Consider the following 20,114-nt stretch of genomic DNA (forward strand, 5'->3'; position numbering starts at 1 on the left):
GTGTAAACGAGTTACGACATTCCACAAGCAGTTTTCCACATTTATATCAATGAGTGATTCTTAAAGTAATTATTGTGCCCATCACCTCCCAGCCGTTGTAAGAAAATTGTACCTGGCCAATTATATACCTTACCGGAATCCTGACACTGAGATTGTCAATCATTTGTATTTACTGCGAGACTAAGCCAACATGCACAGCACCGTGGTTCAAAAATCGACGTGGCAGGCGAGGTAAAGGCGGACTTCATCGGAATCACTCGTCTTGTTCTTCCCAAAAGAAGATGCACTCTTATTCATTCCAAAGTTAGATTTTTTTTTTACATCGTATCATTGAAACGGTAAACACGGCTATTAACACTTTTTAAAAATGCAATTCAGTGTAATTTATACATGCATATATATATATATGTGTGTGTGTATAATCAAATTTCACCACCACAATTAGTAAACCGCATTGTGCGGGTCAGGAAGGGGGAAGTCATTTAGAAGTAAATAGCGGCATAGTTTTAAACGCATTTTACCAGGATATGTGGTACTTTACATTAAATTTCTAACATTTGAAATAATTGGAAACTTCCCTTTGTGACACTTTTGCACAGAAAATAACTTTAATTTCCAAGCCAGTTTGCAGGTATGGTCTAAATGGCCCTCTACTGCACAGCGAAATAGATTATTTGATAAAAGTTTTCTTTTGTTCACTGCGCCTTTCTTTAACAGTGGAATCTGATGACAGCGGAGGGGGTTTGCTCTTTTGGGGATTTAAGTCTAAACTCCCAAAGGTTCAGTCCCTCTCTTAAAAGACTCAGTGTTTCTCCCTCTCTCTCTCTCTCTTTCGCTTCCTGTGATATATTGGAATCTTTCCTGACGTCACGTCTTTCTAAAATAGACAGAGAAACAGATCCTAAAGAATCTAGAGAGAAAGAGAGGGAGAGAAACACAAGGAGACCAAGCGGAAGTTTCAGTTGATTTTATTTTGTATAACCTTTCAACCTTGCATCTGCGTCCGTAGGACTGGTACAAAACCAACGAGAACCACAAACACACACAAAAAAAAACCCTCAGCTTCTGTCTGGTAAGTCGAGTCGTCCTTCCTCAGATGTGAGATAATGCAAGTCTGAGAATTCGTTCCACTTTCCCAAAGCCCTGTGTGTGTGATTTGTAACTCCGATCACCATTTTACTGCTCTTTACATTTCCTCGCACAATCAAATAAGTGATTAGTTCTACGGTTTCACTTAGCCGCGGATCCTGCTTCTGTACAGTTACAGTAAAAGGCAGGGAGGAGAGGGGACGAAAAGGGCACTTTTAAAGAAGATGCGCTTTTCTTTTAACTACTACCCCGTCCCCCAGTGGCAGTTGTCGGTAAGTTTCAGCAGTTCTTTTTGCGTGTTATATTATCATTTTGTATTAGTAAAGAAAGTAAGAAAGTTTTGGAAACTGCCTTAGCGCTTCTGTAACCTCAGAGAGCAGCGGCAGCGACACGAGAGTAGCTTTAAGGTCACGGTGCACAGGCCTGCGTGTCTTTTTGTGGCAAAGTGTAAGGTGGGCCTTGTTATTTCAATAGTAACTGCACTAAGAACTTTGGCCGTCGTCAGAGTCGGTTGCGTGTTCTGCTTTGGTGGTGAAGAAAAGGTAACTTTGCAAGGTGTATTTTGCTGGTTTGTACGCGATGTCCACGAAATGTGCGCTAATATAATCAAATTATTTGTCCATTGCAATGCTCATGAGGCTGTTCAGTTCACAAACTATGTGTTAGCATTCTTAACCATTACAGTATAATTTTGCTATTTTGTTTCTAAATAATGTTATAGGCTCGAAGTTTTTTTTATTATCTGGTACGTAACCATCGCTCCTCTCTGATTTCAGTTTTGCGTTTTGAATCCGACAAATCACTATCCATTAATACAATGAAACGCCAATAAACCCAGTAGGCAGCAACTTATTGAAATGTTATTTGCAATTATACTTGCACATAACAGGACAGCGAGATCATTATTTGCAATTCCACCAATTCTCTAATATCAGAACCAGGCGTGAGGTGGATTTTGCTGCATGCGGAAATATGAAAACATAACGGAAGATTTACACAAAAACCAACTTGGTGTCGCACACTGAAGCTTTTTTTAGATTTAGATAGTGTGGGTACAGTCAAATTTGTACAGTTAATGCAAGGGAAAATGTTGAAGGTTAGTGTATTGTGGATGATTAAGCTTTATGGCGACTCTGGGAACTTTTTTTTTAATGTACCAAGCATTTTACCCATAAGGTGTGCATTTCGCTATGATTAACTAGCGACAGCATATTCACGATACTTTAGGTAGGTGCTGTTGTGTTAGTGGTTCAGAAGCCTCAGTTGTATAGTTTTATTCACTGGACATTAGAAAGATTAAATAAAAAGAATGACCAAGGTGAATAAAACGGCAAGTAATATTTCTTCTGGTCTGCATGCAATGACATTTGAAGTAATATTTTTTGAAGTAATTGGAAAGTATATGTACATAGTTACATTTTATTCCGCCACTTAAAATATTTGCTACAAAGAATGTTGCGTTATGACATTGCCACATGCCTCAATGGTATTTATTACTTGATCAAATTGTGTTTGGTGTGTAATATAGTTTGTGCAGACAAAGCTAAATTATTGAGTCACTCTGGCACAAAGAGATGCTGTAATTATTAACATTGGAATTAGCCTGTTCAAAAACAAAAATAATTGCGTAGAAATTTTGCTGGAAATATACCGGTGTTTTCATTTTGGTACTCTTGTCTTAATATTTAGCAAATTATTCCTACTCTGGAGCACTGTTGCAAGGGAGATAGTTTAGTTCCAGATAAATTTGAAAAGCAGCAAAAAAACGATTACCATGATGATGACATGCAAATTTTTTTAAATTATCATAAGCAAACATTTGAAGCCTGGACTAATAAAATCCCATCTGTGTTACTTCATATCGAGTTAGTCCACCGCTCTGATAATGAATTTTGTAATATCCCACCGACAGACATCTCAATCAGACACTAATCCTGTGATTTTACTGCGGAATCACTAAATATCCAGCAGGCAAACTGTCGCACTTTGGCACTTGTGGCCGTGCCTGCGCCTATAGTTTAGACAACAAGAAACAGATTAAATCGTGTGAAATCGCTCAGATTTGGGATGAGATTGATCACGAGACATCGGCTGCCAAGAAACGGCGTTTCTTGTTAAAAGTGCTATAAAATTGCTGTTCTGTGGTACATTTTAAGTCCAGTTGAAGGTGAAGCATTGACCGGCAACATTATTTTGTAATACACAATGACAGAGTAATATATTTGAATTAAGACCAGCTCTTCAATTCGTATTTCCGATATATTAATTAAAATCACATTGATGGTTTTCTAATTTTAATGAAATGTACAATTAGAAATGTGTGAAACAAATTAGACAAAGGCCGCTGTGCATTTATAACCCGATAATTTGTGAATTTAAACAACTGCATTCTTTATAAACCAGTCGCTGATAAAGTAGAGAATATAAATGCTGCAGTATTAATTACTATCGTGGGTTTCTGTTTGTAGTTCTGAACATTGGTTATTAGTTTCCACTTTTTTACCCAGGTTGTCCCTTTCCATATCCTGACATTGCATTTTCATATTGTTGTAATTATAAATATTATAGCAATGTTGGTTTCCATGTTTAACGGTGTTACATTGGTTTTGACAGCAAATCTTGTGCAACTCTCTCTAGATAAGCCATTGACTGGCGGCATTATGGATTCCAACTGCCGTAAGCATTGCGTCGAATTATGTGAGTAAAGAAGTTTTTTTCTTAAAAGATCCTACAATATAGGTCTGTTAATACTTGCGCCGAAACTTTAACCTGTGTATAACTGACGCGTATTGAAGCTGAATGAAACATAACTGATTCCGGTGTTAAGCCACTGGAACTTATTTCTCCTTGATGCACCGTCTAATACCAACGTCTACAGAGGATATTTTCACTTCATATATGACCACTAAAATGATATTTTGAAGCAAATATCAGCCCTAAGCAATAACGTTCATCCCCCCCCCCCCACCCCCCCCCCCCCCCCACAACCCAAGTAACGAAAAATAATGAACATCGCCACAATGCTTAATGAGAGCAAAAAGATTAATGGAAACGTAAAATTCTAAATGCAAAAAAGTAACAAATTTATACTTTTGGAATAAACTCCGACAAGATGCTTTAAAGTATATAACAATTGTAGTTGTAAAATTCTGCAGATATTAAGATGCTGACCAGTTTTGTGGATGACGCCTGTTGATGATGTCATGGCTGACATTAATTAAACAGGCAGCAAAGCCGAGAGCTGGAGCTCGAATTGCCATAAGGAACGTTTAATTAACTCCAAGATTGGGAAGTGAATACACAGACATTTCTTTTTTTTTAGTTTTGTAAGCTTGGAAATGCAGTACTTGTGCAGAAATCTGGGACAGTGCAATCTCTTCAGTACTCCAAAAAAGAGGGACCGAATAAAATGCAGACGAGCCAGAATATAGTTCAATCCATATGAAGGGAAAACACTCCTTTTGAAACAAATGTTTTGTCACGTTATTAATATAACCCCATAAGAATATTACGAGAAAAATGTTCGTTTATGCAGAAAATATTAAAATTAAAGGTTATAGTTTAAACACACAATTTTCCGTCTCTAAATTTGCCAGTGTACTTTCTTACCCTACGATTATTGTCGCCTACCTAAAAGGTTAGCTAGAATCTTTGCTACTAGTATTACAAATGTAATTTGCTAGGACTACTTGACGGCACTCAGACGACTTCTGATAGATTTTAAAATATAAATGAGGAGACGTTGGCGAGAGTGAGTATAAATGACGAGAATCAACGGAACAATCTAAACTAAGGAAGGTTTGAAATCACTAAAAATCAGAAGGCCTAAAAAAAAATCATGTTGCGTTTTATTTACGTGTCTTACAATTATTAGGTCATGTGAGCTTCGTTTCTATGTTTCCCTCAGCGTCGCAGCCCTCTGCTGTGGAATATTTATTTACGAAAGGCACAGAAATACGGAAATCTGAATTAAGTTCTGCAACAGAAGCTGGAAACAGCAGAAAAGACAGTAAATTCCTGAGGCATCACCTCGACTCGAATGGTAGGCAAAACAAAACCTATATAAATATAAGCTCCGAATATAAAGTCTTGAAATATTTACATTATCAGGTCTAACGGATAATGCTGTGCATAATATCATTCACTACATTAAACCTTACTACAGAATTCCACCACATCCTCTAACCGAAGTGAAAGCAATGTTTAAAATACAACCATTACTCTAAAAATTGTGTTAGAGCGGCCTCTATTGTACAAAAGGCAAAGTGTATCATTCCTGAAGGGGTTCTGTTTGCTATGTGAAGTCTCCTTTGCTCTACTCCTTACAAGCAATAAAACCAAATTCAAATTTAAATCAAAGACCTTCTAATAAAAATATTTTTATTTTCCTGAATTTACTTGAATAATTTATATTCGACTAAACTGTAAATCTATTCATAAAACAACAGATGAAATATTGATTATCTCTTTATTTGGTTCTATCATCTTTTTGTTTTTTAAAAAAAAATTCTTGTATATTTTGACGATGTTAAAAGATGCAAACTATCTGTGCACCTGCAATTTCTGATATTTAAAAATGTACACATCTATATGAGTACAAACCGGTTATGCTATTTTGAAAAAGACTTTAATGTTAAGGTAATCTCATATTTTCAAACAAAGCGCTCAGCTGTTTTCTTCACCCCTCTTTATGTGCTGCGGTTTTCCTATTATGTATTGCTAGATGCGACAATTGGACATTATCCTGTAATCTGGAAAAATAGGTTTAATCTGCGTACCTTTTCAGTTTCAAATGTAAAGACGTGCGAATAAGTTAGTTTCTGCGCTTTAATTCATGGTTTTAAATTGCAAGTATCGTTTTGTTCAGAACTGTACTTTTTCATTGGCACTACCAGAGTGTGACCTACCTTCAACTAATCAGTTTGCCCTAAACCTACCAGATCATATTCAGTTTTTTGTTTGCAACCTACCCCTTTATCGGACCCGAGTATCTATTATTTCAAATGCACTTAGTTAATAGACTCTTTGACAAAAATGTATGAAATTACATAAGCTGCAAATCTTAAAGTAAAACGTAACGAAAAAGCAATTTGCTGTTACAGTGCGGTATCCATTTCAACTACTAATTTCGAATGCCATATCTTTTTAATATGTTACCTGTGCTTTCAATTTGATCACATACAAAAGTTTACGTTTGAGGGTTCTATTTCTTCCACAATATATTTAATTGTGTGTGTGTGTGTGTGTATATGAATGTTGTGTATGTCAAACATCGTGTTCCGCTAAACTCCATCGTTATTTTTACATATAAGCACTATTGTATAAAATTTAAATAATTACATACAAAAATAAGACACTGGTTTATGATCAAATGTACCATTACTATTTAGGTGGTCCGATACAATTTAAATGATCAGATTACACTGAGGATGCCAAGTAATGTCTGGGAACCCAATTGTTAAATGCTGCATGCAGTACGTAAACCTGTATGCTCCGTCCAAAACAATTCCAAATGTAAAATAAAATTCGAGATGGTTTATCTCTAATAACTAATAGCTTGATTAATTGCGAACAATATGAAAATACTTCATTTTCCTGAATATACAGTCCGGCTGCAATTTATCTTCTAACTCTTTAAAATGTTTATTTGTTCACTTCAGTAATCCTTTGATCTGGAGTATCATTTTGTGTAATATGGTGTATAAAATGTTATCATGCAGTGTTTATTGTGAGAGTCTTTTAACGAGAATTCTGGAAATATGTTTCACATGAAGAACGAGGCAGTGCTGTGTACTATAGAAATGCGTTATTGTGCTGTTAATTCTCCGTGTGTAATTGTCAGAGAAAGGGGAGAGAACTAAAAATTTGTCAAATAACAATGAAAGAAAGTTTATTTCCCTTATAAGATCTGTTTACTGTCGAGCTGTTTTGTATAGTCTGCGTAATACATGCAGCAGTTGTTAGATTGACTCGAGGGAAAACTAAATGTATAATGAAAGCTTATTCGTGAGTAGGAATATACTAATGGAACAATTTGATATCTTCTTAATCCTTTGTAAAAAGCTTTGTCGTCTTCCTAATATTGACTGAATGGGTAATTAATGGCTCTTCATCTTGGAGAATACTCAGTAATCCAACATAGGAAAAAGACAACAAACCCAAGGTATAAGACAACAAAACAAGTACAAATCTCCCCAAACAGCGCCAATTCATCCACTTAACAGACTATAAGTTCTGGAAGTAATCTTCTAATGTATATGTGCAAATACAACCAAAACCAGCGACCTTGTCACAATACTACAAACATCCTAATTCGATACCTAAAATGCCCTGTAATAAACGTACAGTTGATGGATCAGATGTGCATTTTAATTTAGCTTTCATTCTATGACTTTTGTGATCCTTTCTGTGTGTTAGCACAGACAGCAATGTATATTTTGGATTTTGTTTTTCAATCATATTTTGCTCATGAAATATTCAGTATTCGGAGATCTCAGTCTCCAACCTCACTATCCTTTCCAAAATACTTGAACACACTGTCACCTCCAAAATCCATGCCCACATTTCCCAGAACTGCATGTTTGATTCTCTCCAATCAGGTTTCTGCCACTGCCATAGAACTGAAACAACCCATATCAAAGTCACAAATTATATCCTGTGTGACTAGGCCAAAAGTAAACAATCCTTCCTTATCCTTCTGAACCTGTCTGCAGCCTTTGACATGGTTGATCACACCATCTTCCCCAAAACCTCTACACCATTGTCCAGCTGTGGGTCCACTTGCCTGGTTCTATTCTTATCTATCAAGTCATAGCCAGAGGATCACCTGCAATGTCTTTTCTTCCTGCTCCCATATCATTACCTCTGGTGCCCTCCAGTGTCTATCCTTGGTCCCCTCCAATTTCCCATTTACATGCTGCCCCTCGGGGATATCATCAAAGATACAGCATCAGTTTCCACATGTACACTGACAACACCCAGCGCTACCTCACCACTACCTTTTTTGACCTCTCCACTGTCTCTAAATTATCAAATTCCTTGTCTAACATCCAGACTAGATGAGGAGAAATTTCCTCCAACCAAATATTGGGAGAACAGAAGCCATTATCTTTGGTTCCTGCCACAAACTCCATTCCCTAGTGACTGACTTGATCCCTCTCTCTGGCAACAGTCTGAGAATAAACCAGACTGTTCACTACCTTGGTGTCATATTTGACCCTGAGATGAGCTTCCAACCACATACCCATACAACACTAAGACTACCAATTCCACCTCTGTATCATCAGCCAACTCCACCCTGCCTCTGTTAATCTGTTGCTGAAACCCTCATCCATGCTTTTGTTACTTCTATACTTGACTATTCCAATGCACTCCTCTCAAGGTCACCCAAAACACTACTATCTGCGTCCTTATTTGCACTGAGTCCCATTCACCCATCACTCTTGTGGTCACTGATCCTGCATTGGCTACTGGGTAAGGAATGCCTCAACTTTAAAATTTTCATCCTTTCTTTCAAATCCCTCCATGGGTTCATCCCTTCCTATCTCTGTAACCTCCTCAAGCCGTACAATCCCCCCTCCCCAAACCCACCCTCAAGATCTCTGTGCTCCTCCAATTCTGGCCTCTTAAGCATCTGCAATTTTAATTGCTCCACCATTTTTGGCCATGCCTTCAGATGCTAAGAACTTAAGTTCTGGAAAACCCTCTTTGCACCTGTCTGCCTGTCTGCCTCTCCACCTCTCCTACCTCCTTTAAGACGCTGCTTAAAACGTACCTCTTTGACCAAGCTTTTGATCATCAGCCGTGATATCGCCTTATGTGGCTCTGTATCAAATTTTGTTTGATTACACACCTATGAAGCGAGTTGGAAGGTTTTACTATGGTCATGGTGCTATAAAATACAAGTTGTTGTTTTGTTGATGGCCTGTCTCCTCTCTTCCCTTGAGCTCTCTATTATAAAAATGTTAGAACTACTAAATGACCCCACAGGAAAACAAATATTTTGTTGTTTAGTGCTATTGTATTTTGTAGTATTGTGCACAATTATGCAAAGTGTATATACTTTCTTGCTTAAAATAGACATGCCTAGATACATGTACACATATATTATAAGTCCAGGTACCAGGGTACATTGTGAAAAGATGTTGCAACTGACATTGGATTTGGCATACTTTCAGGTAGACATCATGGAAAGGATATAAACCGGCTGTGTTTATAGATAGAGAAGGAGTGAATGAAACAAAGTGATTCACTTTAGATGGACCCCTTCCAGGTGCAATCTTCAAAAGTAATCATTAGATTTCCTCATATTGCACGGCAGAAAATCTGAAAATCTTACACACGCCAGAGCAATTTGTGTTGGATATAGCCATCTTGTGCTGTCAAACACATGGTCAAGTGCAGAAGCCAATCTTTGATGCTGGACACAGTTGTGTTCAATGGACTCCATTTCTAATTATCTCACATGCACACAGACACAAAACACAAAACATATATAATTTTCTGGCTTTGCTGTTGTATATTAATTAATATATATTAAGATTAGAAATAGAATTTTAGTAAGTGTCGATATATTTAACAAAAACGTATTATGGTCGGTAATAACACTTAAGGCCTTTATTATTATAAAACCGGAATTACAAATATGAAAGACATAGCACCATTTTATACATATTTTGCCTTGCTGTTTGAAGACACGCATTTTTAAATGAAAACTCTCTGGCGTTATCTTCTTACCCGTGGAAAATTAATAAGATTGTTTTGTCAGCTGACAACCTTTTTAAATATTATTTCACCAGGGAAATCAAAGCATCGGCTCAGATTATAGGTCGGTATTTTTTGGATTTATGTGATTTACGGTAACCATGGCAACTAATGCTGAATGTTAGCTCCCCAATTTTCCGCCACAAAAACTCGCAGACCTTTAATCAAGCGAGCGGGTGCAGGCTTTTACCGTCTATCTCAGTAGCACATGTACAATCCGCGGGACTTCTCTTAGCCTGTTGATGAAGAGGAGGTGAAAACGAACAGGTAAACAGTGAAGTTCAGGTTGAAAAAAAATGTCATTGTGGTAACAGTTTCTTTCACAACTGCAGCCAACCCCCCCCCCCCCCAACCCCAACCCCCCACCACCACCTCACCACCACCGCCGTTTCTCTTGCATCCTTTACCAAGGGCATCCCACAATCGATGCACACCAATCTGGAGTAGAAACTGGCCTCTTTTTAAAAAAAAGTTTCAAGCATACACAAATCCTAACCGTCCTTGACAAATAAGCGAGACTCTAATCTGGGTTGAAAGTAGCTGATGTCCTTTAGGCAATAAGGGCTTGACCTCGGAAATTACTGCATAAGTATGAAAGGAGTTGAGGCGCAGCAGTTAATGCTGTGAACTTGTTGGGTTCACCGACTAACATTTAACTCGTAGGTATGAACTGGCTTGTTCCTAAATATACCCGCGTCTAGATCAGTGTGGAGCTGGATAAAGCACACGGTTTAATATTCACGCATTTCCATATAGCTAAACCTTCAACTGAAACGAAATATAAGAATCTCACAAGTTAATGTGCATCTGAAAAGGTACACTTCTGGACAGGATTAGGTGCTGGCGTATTTTCAAGTGGTTTACATTAGACATTTGAAATCTTTCAAGTTTAATAGATGTCTGTAGTACTGTAAATGTTTTCCTGTTTTTAATGTGCAAAAGACATGTTTTAAATACATATACTGGCTTCAGTAGAAGCTCCTTATTATATTAAGTGCCAATATGACCCCATGGATGTGATGGTTTATAGATTGCATGAATTTCCAAACATGGCCAAACATCCCACGCTCGCCATCTTAAGATTTCAATATCAATATGCTGGGTTTTTTTGTTTCTTGAAATGTATCAGTTAAACCCGAACCTACTGATCGTTCTGTCAACGTTTACTTTAAATGCTTTTAAGATTAATACATGCGCATTTGAAGGATCAATCTGTACACATCGAAGTTCTATGCTTAAATGTAAGCTGTGTAAACGGCTGAAAACACTCAAAGTTAGTGTATAATTGATAGAAAATTGCACTGTTTTTAGTTCGGCTGTTTTATAGGCAATCAGCGATTTAATTGATTAATGCGATTGAGAAAACTGGTGTATAATTCCTCTTGTAGTGGTGTGATGTTGTGATATGCGTGAATACATTTTGCGCTGTCCAAAGTCATTTCATTACAAGGAAATGGGGAAACGCCAACGTCCAAGTTCATAACGCCTCAAAGAAATGAACATTGAAATTAATATCCCTCAATGATACTGTAGTGAACTGAAATCAGGTTTGCAGTATGTAACAAATACCAGCCCCAAAGTTTCTTAATAACGTGTTTTACACAAACGAAAATATTTGAGTTTAGTTCTTCCTTCCCGCGTCAAATGTGGGATAAAAAATGAGAACTCGACAAAACCCACCGATGTCCTAACTCAATAACTGCAAACTTCTGAAAATTTGCATTAAGTTTGATCTTCTTCCATCTACCGCTCTCAAACTCAAGCTTAATTTTATTGTTAAATTTAACAGTCGAAACCACTTGAATTCAAGGAGGTAATGATAATGCAATGTTAAGTCCCTAGCCAGGTTGTGTTGTTTATAGAAAGGTTCTCGGCCTGAAGACTGGTTCATTTCCTTCTAGATCACATTCAGCACCCGAGAAAGGAAATATTTACTTTACGTCAGTACTTTATGATCATTTGGGAATTAGAAGAAATTCAATAAGAAAACTGTCAGAACCCGTTTAAAGCCTATTTAAAAGACTTAAGCAAATTAGAGTCTTATCAGATTAAAAACCACTACAAATTTAAGAGCGTTCTCTCTATCATAACTCGCGCGGTTCTGCGGGGAAGAATCTTTGCCAAATCTCAGGGATAGACGGTCTTTAAAAGCAACTAACGAGCTGAATACCGATTAATGAAAAGCTGTCAGACAGGAGGAGAATCCAAATATTTATTGCTGGGCTTTTTTATATATATTTTATGCAGCATTGATGAAATGGTAAACACGGATGTTGAGATACTGAGAGAGAGAAGTGTCAGAGCCCCCGTGTCACTACAAATCCTTCCTTATTAGCCTCGTCACCAGTATTCACGAGTTGGGTTAATCAGGCAAAGAGCTTTCCGACTTTAGGTTTTACAGCTGGATGCAAACCTGCTTTGCTTATTGAATCAAACGTGTTTGAAGAGCTACCACAGGACCAAATCGATCAGAAGATGACGCCTTCATATTTGTTTTGTTCGCAGCTCTTTCCCCCTCAAATTTTAAATTATTCTAACAATCAGCATTGTTGGGATCCAGAAATGTTTAATTTTTTGCTGGAGAATTGAAATATGAGGATGTATCTCGGTGTTTTTAAAAATCATCAGGCTGAAAGTTATTTTAACATGTGGCATGTTACAAGCACAATTAAAAACACATTTTATATTCATTTTATTTTTGGTTGTTTTAAAAATTAAACGCTTGTGATTTTAACATCTAAGAAAATAAACATTATTTAAAGTATTCGGCACTTTCAGTCGCGGAGGAATGATTTCGCATCTCTATACTTAGGGTTCATTTTCTTTAAATCTGTTTTAAATGTTATTTGAACTGTAAAGGTGGTAAGTTGGAAATAAAAGAGTGTGCTGGAGATCTGAAATGCAAACCGAAATGCTGCGAATACACCACAGGCTTGTCAGCTCCTGAATGAGATATTCTATGGAGGGTTATACCAGAAACGTTAACCTATCTTTGTCCTTCACGTACTAACCAACCTGCTGCATATTTCCAATATTCTTGTTACTTACAAATACCTAACCATTTAATCTTACTCGTTACACACTAAATGACGCTAGTTATGAAGAAGAATAGCACTGCTTAAAGCTCGTCCTTTGAATTAATATTGCCCTTGTATGACAACCCATGCGTGGAATCAATCTTACATTTCAATGCAAACTACGAAAATACAATAATTTGAATTGTAGATAGATAATTCGTTTCTTTTTGCATTGCGAATGATTACTAATATTGCATCGCAATGAAGATATAACGATAAGATATAAATCCATAAATTAAGAAAGGATTACAATCGCAACTATAAAACATATAGTTGTTTTATTAATAATGTCAATATTAATACATTAATAAAGCACTTAAATACTGGCTGTGTCTTCCCAAAAAAAAAGGCAAATTACTACACATTACAACGAGATGTGTATTTTCCAAATGACTGAATTCGCAAAGTTTTTTTTAAATCTTTATCGGTGTTACCAATCTATGTTGTGCCACACACTGGGGATAAATTGATTCATTGGCAACTTACTTAAGCAGTAATAGGGTGATCTGAAAGAATAGCTTTCCCTCTGCCTTAGGATACAGTTGTTTCATTCAACCAAATTCTCAAAAGGTCCGATGCCGGCCAGGGAGAGTGAGCAAGTTCACTATGTACTTGGCATGGGCAATATTTAAGGAGTGGGCAAACTGACTAATTTGTACCGAACATTTCTTTTAAAAAAATAACGCACAAAAGTGATCGAGCCACGGTTAGATCTGTTACGCAGCATACCAAGAAAAATAAGCAATATTGGTTTTTAAAATATGTAGCTTTCGGCAATTACCGTAAGCTGATGTTGTTAACTGGTGTTGTATTATCTTCCATAACCAAGATACATTCCGTGGCGTTAAAAAATAGATGTGCAAGGAAAATACAGAGCAACATGGTTTAAGTGACACTGATAGTGTGCATTATTTGGGGCTATAAATCACTCCTGGGCCGCTTTACCCGCGCTGTCTGCTCTCACTGAGCTCGCCAGATCGCCAGCTGCATTCTGGGCGCTTCAACAAACCCCACCCCCCGCCTTCACGCGCTGGTGACGTCACAGACGCAGAGTGGGCGGCACTTTCCCGCGCGCTACTGATTGGTTCAATGACGTCCAGGCATTCGGTAGGTGCCCCGCCCTCTAGTTCTTTTCACGGGCCGTGAAGGCACGTCAATCAGTTTGAGTGACAGGAGGAAGGCGGACGCCCGCGGGGAGGGGGAACAGTGGAGGTTATCAGAGGCGGCTCCGCTCTTAAAGCCACTGGTGAACAGGGAGCGCGTTTGCGGCAGGAGCAGCGGCAGCCTGAGGATCCTTATCTGCAGTTACCTATCCCTGTCACTCGGACACACACATACACAGTGTCAGCCCGGAATAATTCATTCATTGTCACCCCACTGCTTCTTCTCCTCCTCTGGTACACTTTCATTTCTGCACGGGCTTTAATGAAGACAGCAGCTCGAAAGCGCATTTAAAAGAAGAGCTGTGCAACTATTTATTGAAGGTTTGTGCACAACAGCTCTTGGATCACCACACCCCTATATCATTACATTCCCCTTTGGACATTTTTAGTGTAAGGTGGGCTGCGAGGAAATTTAATCCTCTTTGGAAGCGTCGCCCGGCTGCTTGTATTTGTTTATAGATGAACAGTGCAAAAGATCCGTTGACTTTGGACCACCTTAGAAACAGCAGCAGCAGCAATAAATTGGTGCGGGATCAGACAGCTTTAGCCATGGCTTCGGGTTTGCAACCAGTACGAACAAGCGAGCCCAAGCACCGGCTCGAGGTTCACACTTTATCGGACACCTCCAGCCCTGACACGGGAGGTAAGGCCTTTTCCATCCACATAACACCGCATCGATTTCACTCCCGTCGGACATTGTGCCACTTCCTTATTTTATGGCATAACTTTATTGCGACTCAGAAAAAATGCATTGCATTTTTACATCAGCAATCATTTTATTAGTCATTTTATACGAGATTATATATTCAATGCTGCACATGCTCTACAAATTGCACCGTTTCTGATTTATATCTCTATGGACGTGTACAATGAGATGTTATGTGAAATATTGTTTTTGCTATAAATTTACGTATTACAGTCTAAAATAGGTGTGTTCATACTTTAATCTTTATGTGCAAGGAAAGATGTTTTACATTTGCCAATGAAGTGAGCAGCTTGTTTGTATTTTATTGACCCTGAGCAAAACACGCTATTTGATTGGCATAAATCAGGCACGGAAATAAATTATAAGATATAATTTCTGCTTCTTTATCAGCGTAATTATTGCATAATTCTACAAATGTACAAATTAAATCTATAAAACAATGTGAAAAAACAAACTATTGTCGTTTAAAGGTGCAACAAATATAATTAAATTAACCACTTAATCGTGAGTTACTACGAATTAAATCTGCAATATTGCTGAGCTGTATGTATTCAGAAGAGTCTTTGAGCTGCAGAATATATAGTGCATTATTTCTCGTTGACACCTTTCTTAGGTGTGTAAGCTTACTTTTTTTAATCCCCAAGTAAACCAATTGGGAAATCACTGCTCATTTTTATCCTCAGAAAAAGATAAAATTCAGCAAAGCAAAAACGATGACACGAATACAGACGACCCGTCAAAGAAAAAGAGACAAAGGCGCCAAAGAACTCACTTTACCAGTCAACAGCTACAAGAACTGGAGGCAACTTTTCAGAGAAATCGCTATCCAGACATGTCTACGAGGGAAGAGATTGCAGTTTGGACCAATTTAACTGAAGCTAGAGTTCGGGTAGGTTAATCTTGAGTGTCTTCACATTGCGTTCCCTTCCATGTTAGCAAGAAAATTATGAATTTTGCACCGTCAGTAATTTTTGAAGACCAGATCTGAATCAAACTGCAACATTAAATGATGTCAGTATGCAATCATTAATGCAATTGTGCGCATTATAACTTGTCTGGAACTATTTACATTACGCAAGATAGACTGTACAATAGCTTGTCACAATCACATATTGCTGCCATCTCTTGATAGCAACCATGAAATAGGGAGATAAGCAAAGACCTTGATTTGTAATATTGCCCAGTAAAATCCATCGATATGCAGTTCTTTCTAAATAAAAGTGCAATACTGATTTCACACTGGGATACCACTTGCTAAATACCGTTTAACATTAGTTTGCCAATGTAGAACACCAGTTGTGTAAACAATGCCTTGTAACAGGCCATTGTGATATTTGTCTGAGTTCACATCCCAATACACAACTGTCGCTGCGTGCTGAGGAGCCGTCTCCCTGTGCTGAATGTGGATTCCAACAACTGTGGAAAAAAAGAACTTTCCTTATGGTTGATGTGGATCATTTGACTTCACTTAGCGCCTCGTAGATAGATAGATAGATGGATAGATAGATAGATGTAGGTTGGTGCAAAGTATCTCAATCGTTTATGATTCGCACGTCTGTAGAAACCCGTGAAATTCGCGTGTCGGCGCGGGATTTTTATTAACGAAGTCAGATTGGGTATTCGTGTATGTATGATAGCGAAACAGACAGGTAGTGTATTGCGCAATCCAGTTGATTATCCCTTTGTAATATGAATAATAAAAACAGACCACATGCATGTTTGTAAATAACGTATTGAACTGCAGTCTAACCCGTTCCAATTCATTTCGAACTGTGCAATTTTTCTTATTTATATTTTAGAAAAGCACACCAATGAAGGGTAATGTGTTTTCCATTAGGTTTGTGTTTCCGAACGCATTAATGCATCCTTCAACACATAGCGAATGGAATTTTAGTTATTACTTTCACACTGTACTTTCTGTTACTGTGAGATTTCTGAATTATTAATTTACTAAACCTTCCAGATGACAAACAATGTAAGAAGCAGCAGGCCTTGAGATCACAGCATTCGCAATCGATTATTGTCGCAACCACAGAGTTTAGACATATTGGTGGGATGATTTCAGTTATTAACTATATTTTGGATTCATATGTGTGTTACTCTGCTTAGTTTACCTTCACACCTCTTCACTGTACTTTTCTCTCACATCGAAACACTATCAACAGTAAAGTACACGAAATGACGAGTTTCCCAATAAAATGTATGGTCGCATTTTCGCCACCTTTAGTGATACTTTATGTTTCCGGATAGCCTCTTGAGATTTGTTGGTAAACCTCCCGGTTATATTGATAATTCTGAATTGTATATATGAAACATAAGTGGTTACCTAAAGGTGTTGTTGAACATCATACTAAAATCACTAATCTCATTTATTTACCGGAGCCTCGGCGATTAAATATCCCATTGCAATTAATGGTATAGTTTATGTTTTTGCATTAGTTATATTTCCTATTTAAGTACTCAATAGGTTAGTCTTACGGTAGTTTTTTTAAAATAATAAAAGACCTATTACCTATTTCCATATCCGTTACTCCAAATGTTTGTGACTTCTCTCAGTGATTGAAAAGCCACAGACCTATCAAGTTGATTTATTAGATCCCCAAAGGACAAGCTATGGTTGCTGGAGCAAAATCATAATTGAACCGTTTCATATGTGCTTTATCTGTTATTACTTGAAGTCACAGATGATTTAGATGTGTGCTGATGAATCCTCTTTTTCATTCTGCTGTTGCATGTTTCTGAAAACAAGATTGTTATTTTTCCCTTCAGGTCTGGTTTAAAAACCGCAGGGCCAAGTGGAGAAAGCGGGAGCGCAACCAACAAGCGGAGCTTTGCAAAAGCGGCTTTGGACCTCAGTTTAATGGTCTGATGCAACCCTACGACGACATGTACCCAGGCTACTCCTACAACAATTGGGCAGCCAAAGGCTTGACATCGGCTTCGCTCTCCACCAAAAGCTTCCCTTTCTTCAACTCTATGAACGTGAATCCTCTGTCCTCTCAAGCTATGTTCACCGCTCCCAATTCAATCTCATCCATGAGCATGTCATCCAGCATGGTCCCCTCTGCAGTGACTGGGGTTCCAGGCTCCGGCCTCAACAGTCTCAATAACTTGAACAACCTAAGCAATCCGTCTCTAAACTCCGCCGTCCCAGCAGCAACCTGCCCCTATGCTCCGCCAACCCCACCTTACGTCTACAGAGACACTTGCAATTCAAGCTTGGCCAGCCTTAGACTCAAAGCCAAGCAACATTCAAGTTTCGGATACGCCAGTGTTCAGAACCCAGCGTCCAACTTGAGCGCCTGCCAGTATGCTGTAGACAGGCCTGTGTGAAAAGCAAGTTGAAACTTCTCAGACTGGTGAACTCCAAGAAATAATTTAAAATATAATGGGCACTACAGACAAAACCACTGAACCTGTGTAGCTAAACCCCACAGAGCCGACTTTCTAATTTAAGGGAAAAGCGCAAGTGTTATCTCCTCCCTTGACACCCCGTTTGCAAATATTTTTCATCAGATAAAGGGACGTTTGAACGTTAACAGAAATACTCCGATTGTTTGACTGGATATCACCTTTATTAATACTATATAAGCTTGTTATTTTTAAGTTCAGCATTGTGATAATAAAAGAAATGTTTGGCGGAACGGATGTGTATATATCGAAATGTCAAATTAATTTTATAAAAGCAATTGTTAGTAATATCACGCCAGTGTTTTTGAAGTTACATAAAAATAAAGCATGTCACGCGGAAGCTTGAAGGATTATTTCCGCTTAAAAGCGAGGGAATGTATATACTAACTGCAACACTTGTATGTTTCTAACACTGTCTATTATTAATTATTATTATTAAAGGTCTGTGTGGATATCAGTTTTAAGACTAGTACCTCTGGTTGTAAGATTCAGTGATGTTCCGAAAAAAAATTCATGTACAACTTATCCTGTGTATAAAATTGGATACGACATTACGTGTTTCTTATGCAAGTCAAAAAGAAATGAAGCATTGTGCTTTCCTGGGACGAAAAATATACCGTAAAACTATTTGTCTAATTGGATCGTTTTTGCATTGAAGTGTTTAATCCATAGAAGTACAAATGCTGAAAAAAATGCATGATACATAAAAAAGCGTTGTCCACCTATCCTCGACTCCATACAGTTCTGACACGAGAAATCTTTATTTAACATTGAAACACGCTCATCACCAACATCAGTCCATATATCTAATTACCATCTCTGGAGTGTTTGTACACCTCAAAGCTGATCGCAGATATAATACAGATTTCAAGGAACTCAGATACTGTTTTAGCAAACAAAACAATCAACTGAAAATCAGGTTACCTCGCCAATCTTCTGCCGGAGAATATGTTAAGATTTAATACATTATTAAACAAGTGAAATAAATCAAAGCACTCCAATATATAGCTGATATAAAATGATGGTGAATAAAGATCATCAACGCGGTGAAGTTAGCTTTATTAAAAACTATAAGGTTATTACTGAAAGTTACCTTCAGTCTGAACTCCAAACTATTTATGTTCAAAAACCTTATTTTCAGAAAGTACGCGATATGTACAGGTCATTACTAACATTAGATCCAGGTTGGGGTTCTTCCCCCTCCTTTTCGCAACCGATTTTGAGTAAAAGGCATTTTTCAGTATCAGAGGTTCAAAGGTCATAATACATTTTTCGATGACTTTATTAGGCTTATGTTACCTTATTAAAGGTCAGACAGTTTGTGTTTGGTTATTAATAATGTTGATCCAGCATTCTCATGTGTGAGGCCTGTTTGCACATTAAATCATACAGGATTATGTCGTGTAGAGTCCATAATGAGAGTGCAAATGAAGATAAATTATACAGTAGTATACCAGTCACATGATCTGATTCGGATGGGGCTGCCATAAGAAACATAAAAAGATAATAGGATTTATGTTAAAGCACAGACATTTAGAAGGGAAATTGAAGTGCTTTTAATTAACTTCTTCACAACATGCAAGAAAATATATTATGAAAAATGTTTTTTTTTGCAAAATGAAAAGCTTTGTTTCAAAGTTTGCAATATAATAGCAACCTCCCACAGGTAGACGTGTGAACTTTATAACACTATTTAAAACTGAGATCAAAGATGATTTTAATGTTTTATGAAAGATTGTATATTAACTTTCAAAAGCGCCATGACATTAATGGGAACAAAGACAAAGAGGCTAGATGAAAGCACCTTCCAGTTTTGTTTTCATCCAGCACTGACGCAGACAGTTTTGTGGATTGGGAGATCTTTGCCATTCAAATCCCTGGGGGAGATTATGCAACGCTAATTTA

General features: G+C 37.7%; 1 protein-coding gene across 2 annotated transcripts; it reads left to right on the top strand.

The window, feature by feature from the left end:
- The first annotated feature begins 1,284 nt into the window (after window positions 1-1,284).
- Window positions 1,285-18,431, top strand: pitx2 (paired-like homeodomain 2). 2 transcript variants are annotated; one of them, XM_068018596.1, is made up of 5 exons: window positions 1,285-1,361; window positions 3,727-3,786; window positions 4,997-5,131; window positions 15,482-15,687; window positions 17,568-18,431. In XM_068018596.1, exons 2-5 carry the CDS (start codon window positions 3,750-3,752, stop codon window positions 18,129-18,131), a joined length of 942 nt encoding a protein of 313 aa, XP_067874697.1. In that variant the 5' UTR covers window positions 1,285-1,361; window positions 3,727-3,749; the 3' UTR covers window positions 18,132-18,431. The 2 variants fall into 2 exon arrangements, with proteins under 2 accessions (XP_067874697.1, XP_067874780.1); XM_068018679.1 differs by lacking the exons at window positions 1,285-1,361; window positions 3,727-3,786; window positions 4,997-5,131 and adding an exon at window positions 14,552-14,735.
- The last annotated feature ends 1,683 nt before the right edge of the window (window positions 18,432-20,114 follow it).

Source organism: Heterodontus francisci, chromosome 1 (assembly GCF_036365525.1).
Source record: "Heterodontus francisci isolate sHetFra1 chromosome 1, sHetFra1.hap1, whole genome shotgun sequence".
In the NCBI taxonomy this organism is placed as follows: Eukaryota; Metazoa; Chordata; class Chondrichthyes; order Heterodontiformes; family Heterodontidae; genus Heterodontus; species Heterodontus francisci.

Bases quoted from the DNA above. Each gene is read 5' to 3' on its own strand.
- pitx2 (XM_068018679.1), top strand. From the start codon at position 14,552: ATGAACAGTGCAAAAGATCCGTTGACTTTGGACCACCTTAGAAACAGC. The intron at 14,736-15,481 runs GTAAGGCCTTTT...TTTTATCCTCAG, and splicing joins CTCCAGCCCTGACACGGGAG to AAAAAGATAAAATTCAGCAA. The intron at 15,688-17,567 runs GTAGGTTAATCT...TTTTCCCTTCAG, and splicing joins TAACTGAAGCTAGAGTTCGG to GTCTGGTTTAAAAACCGCAG.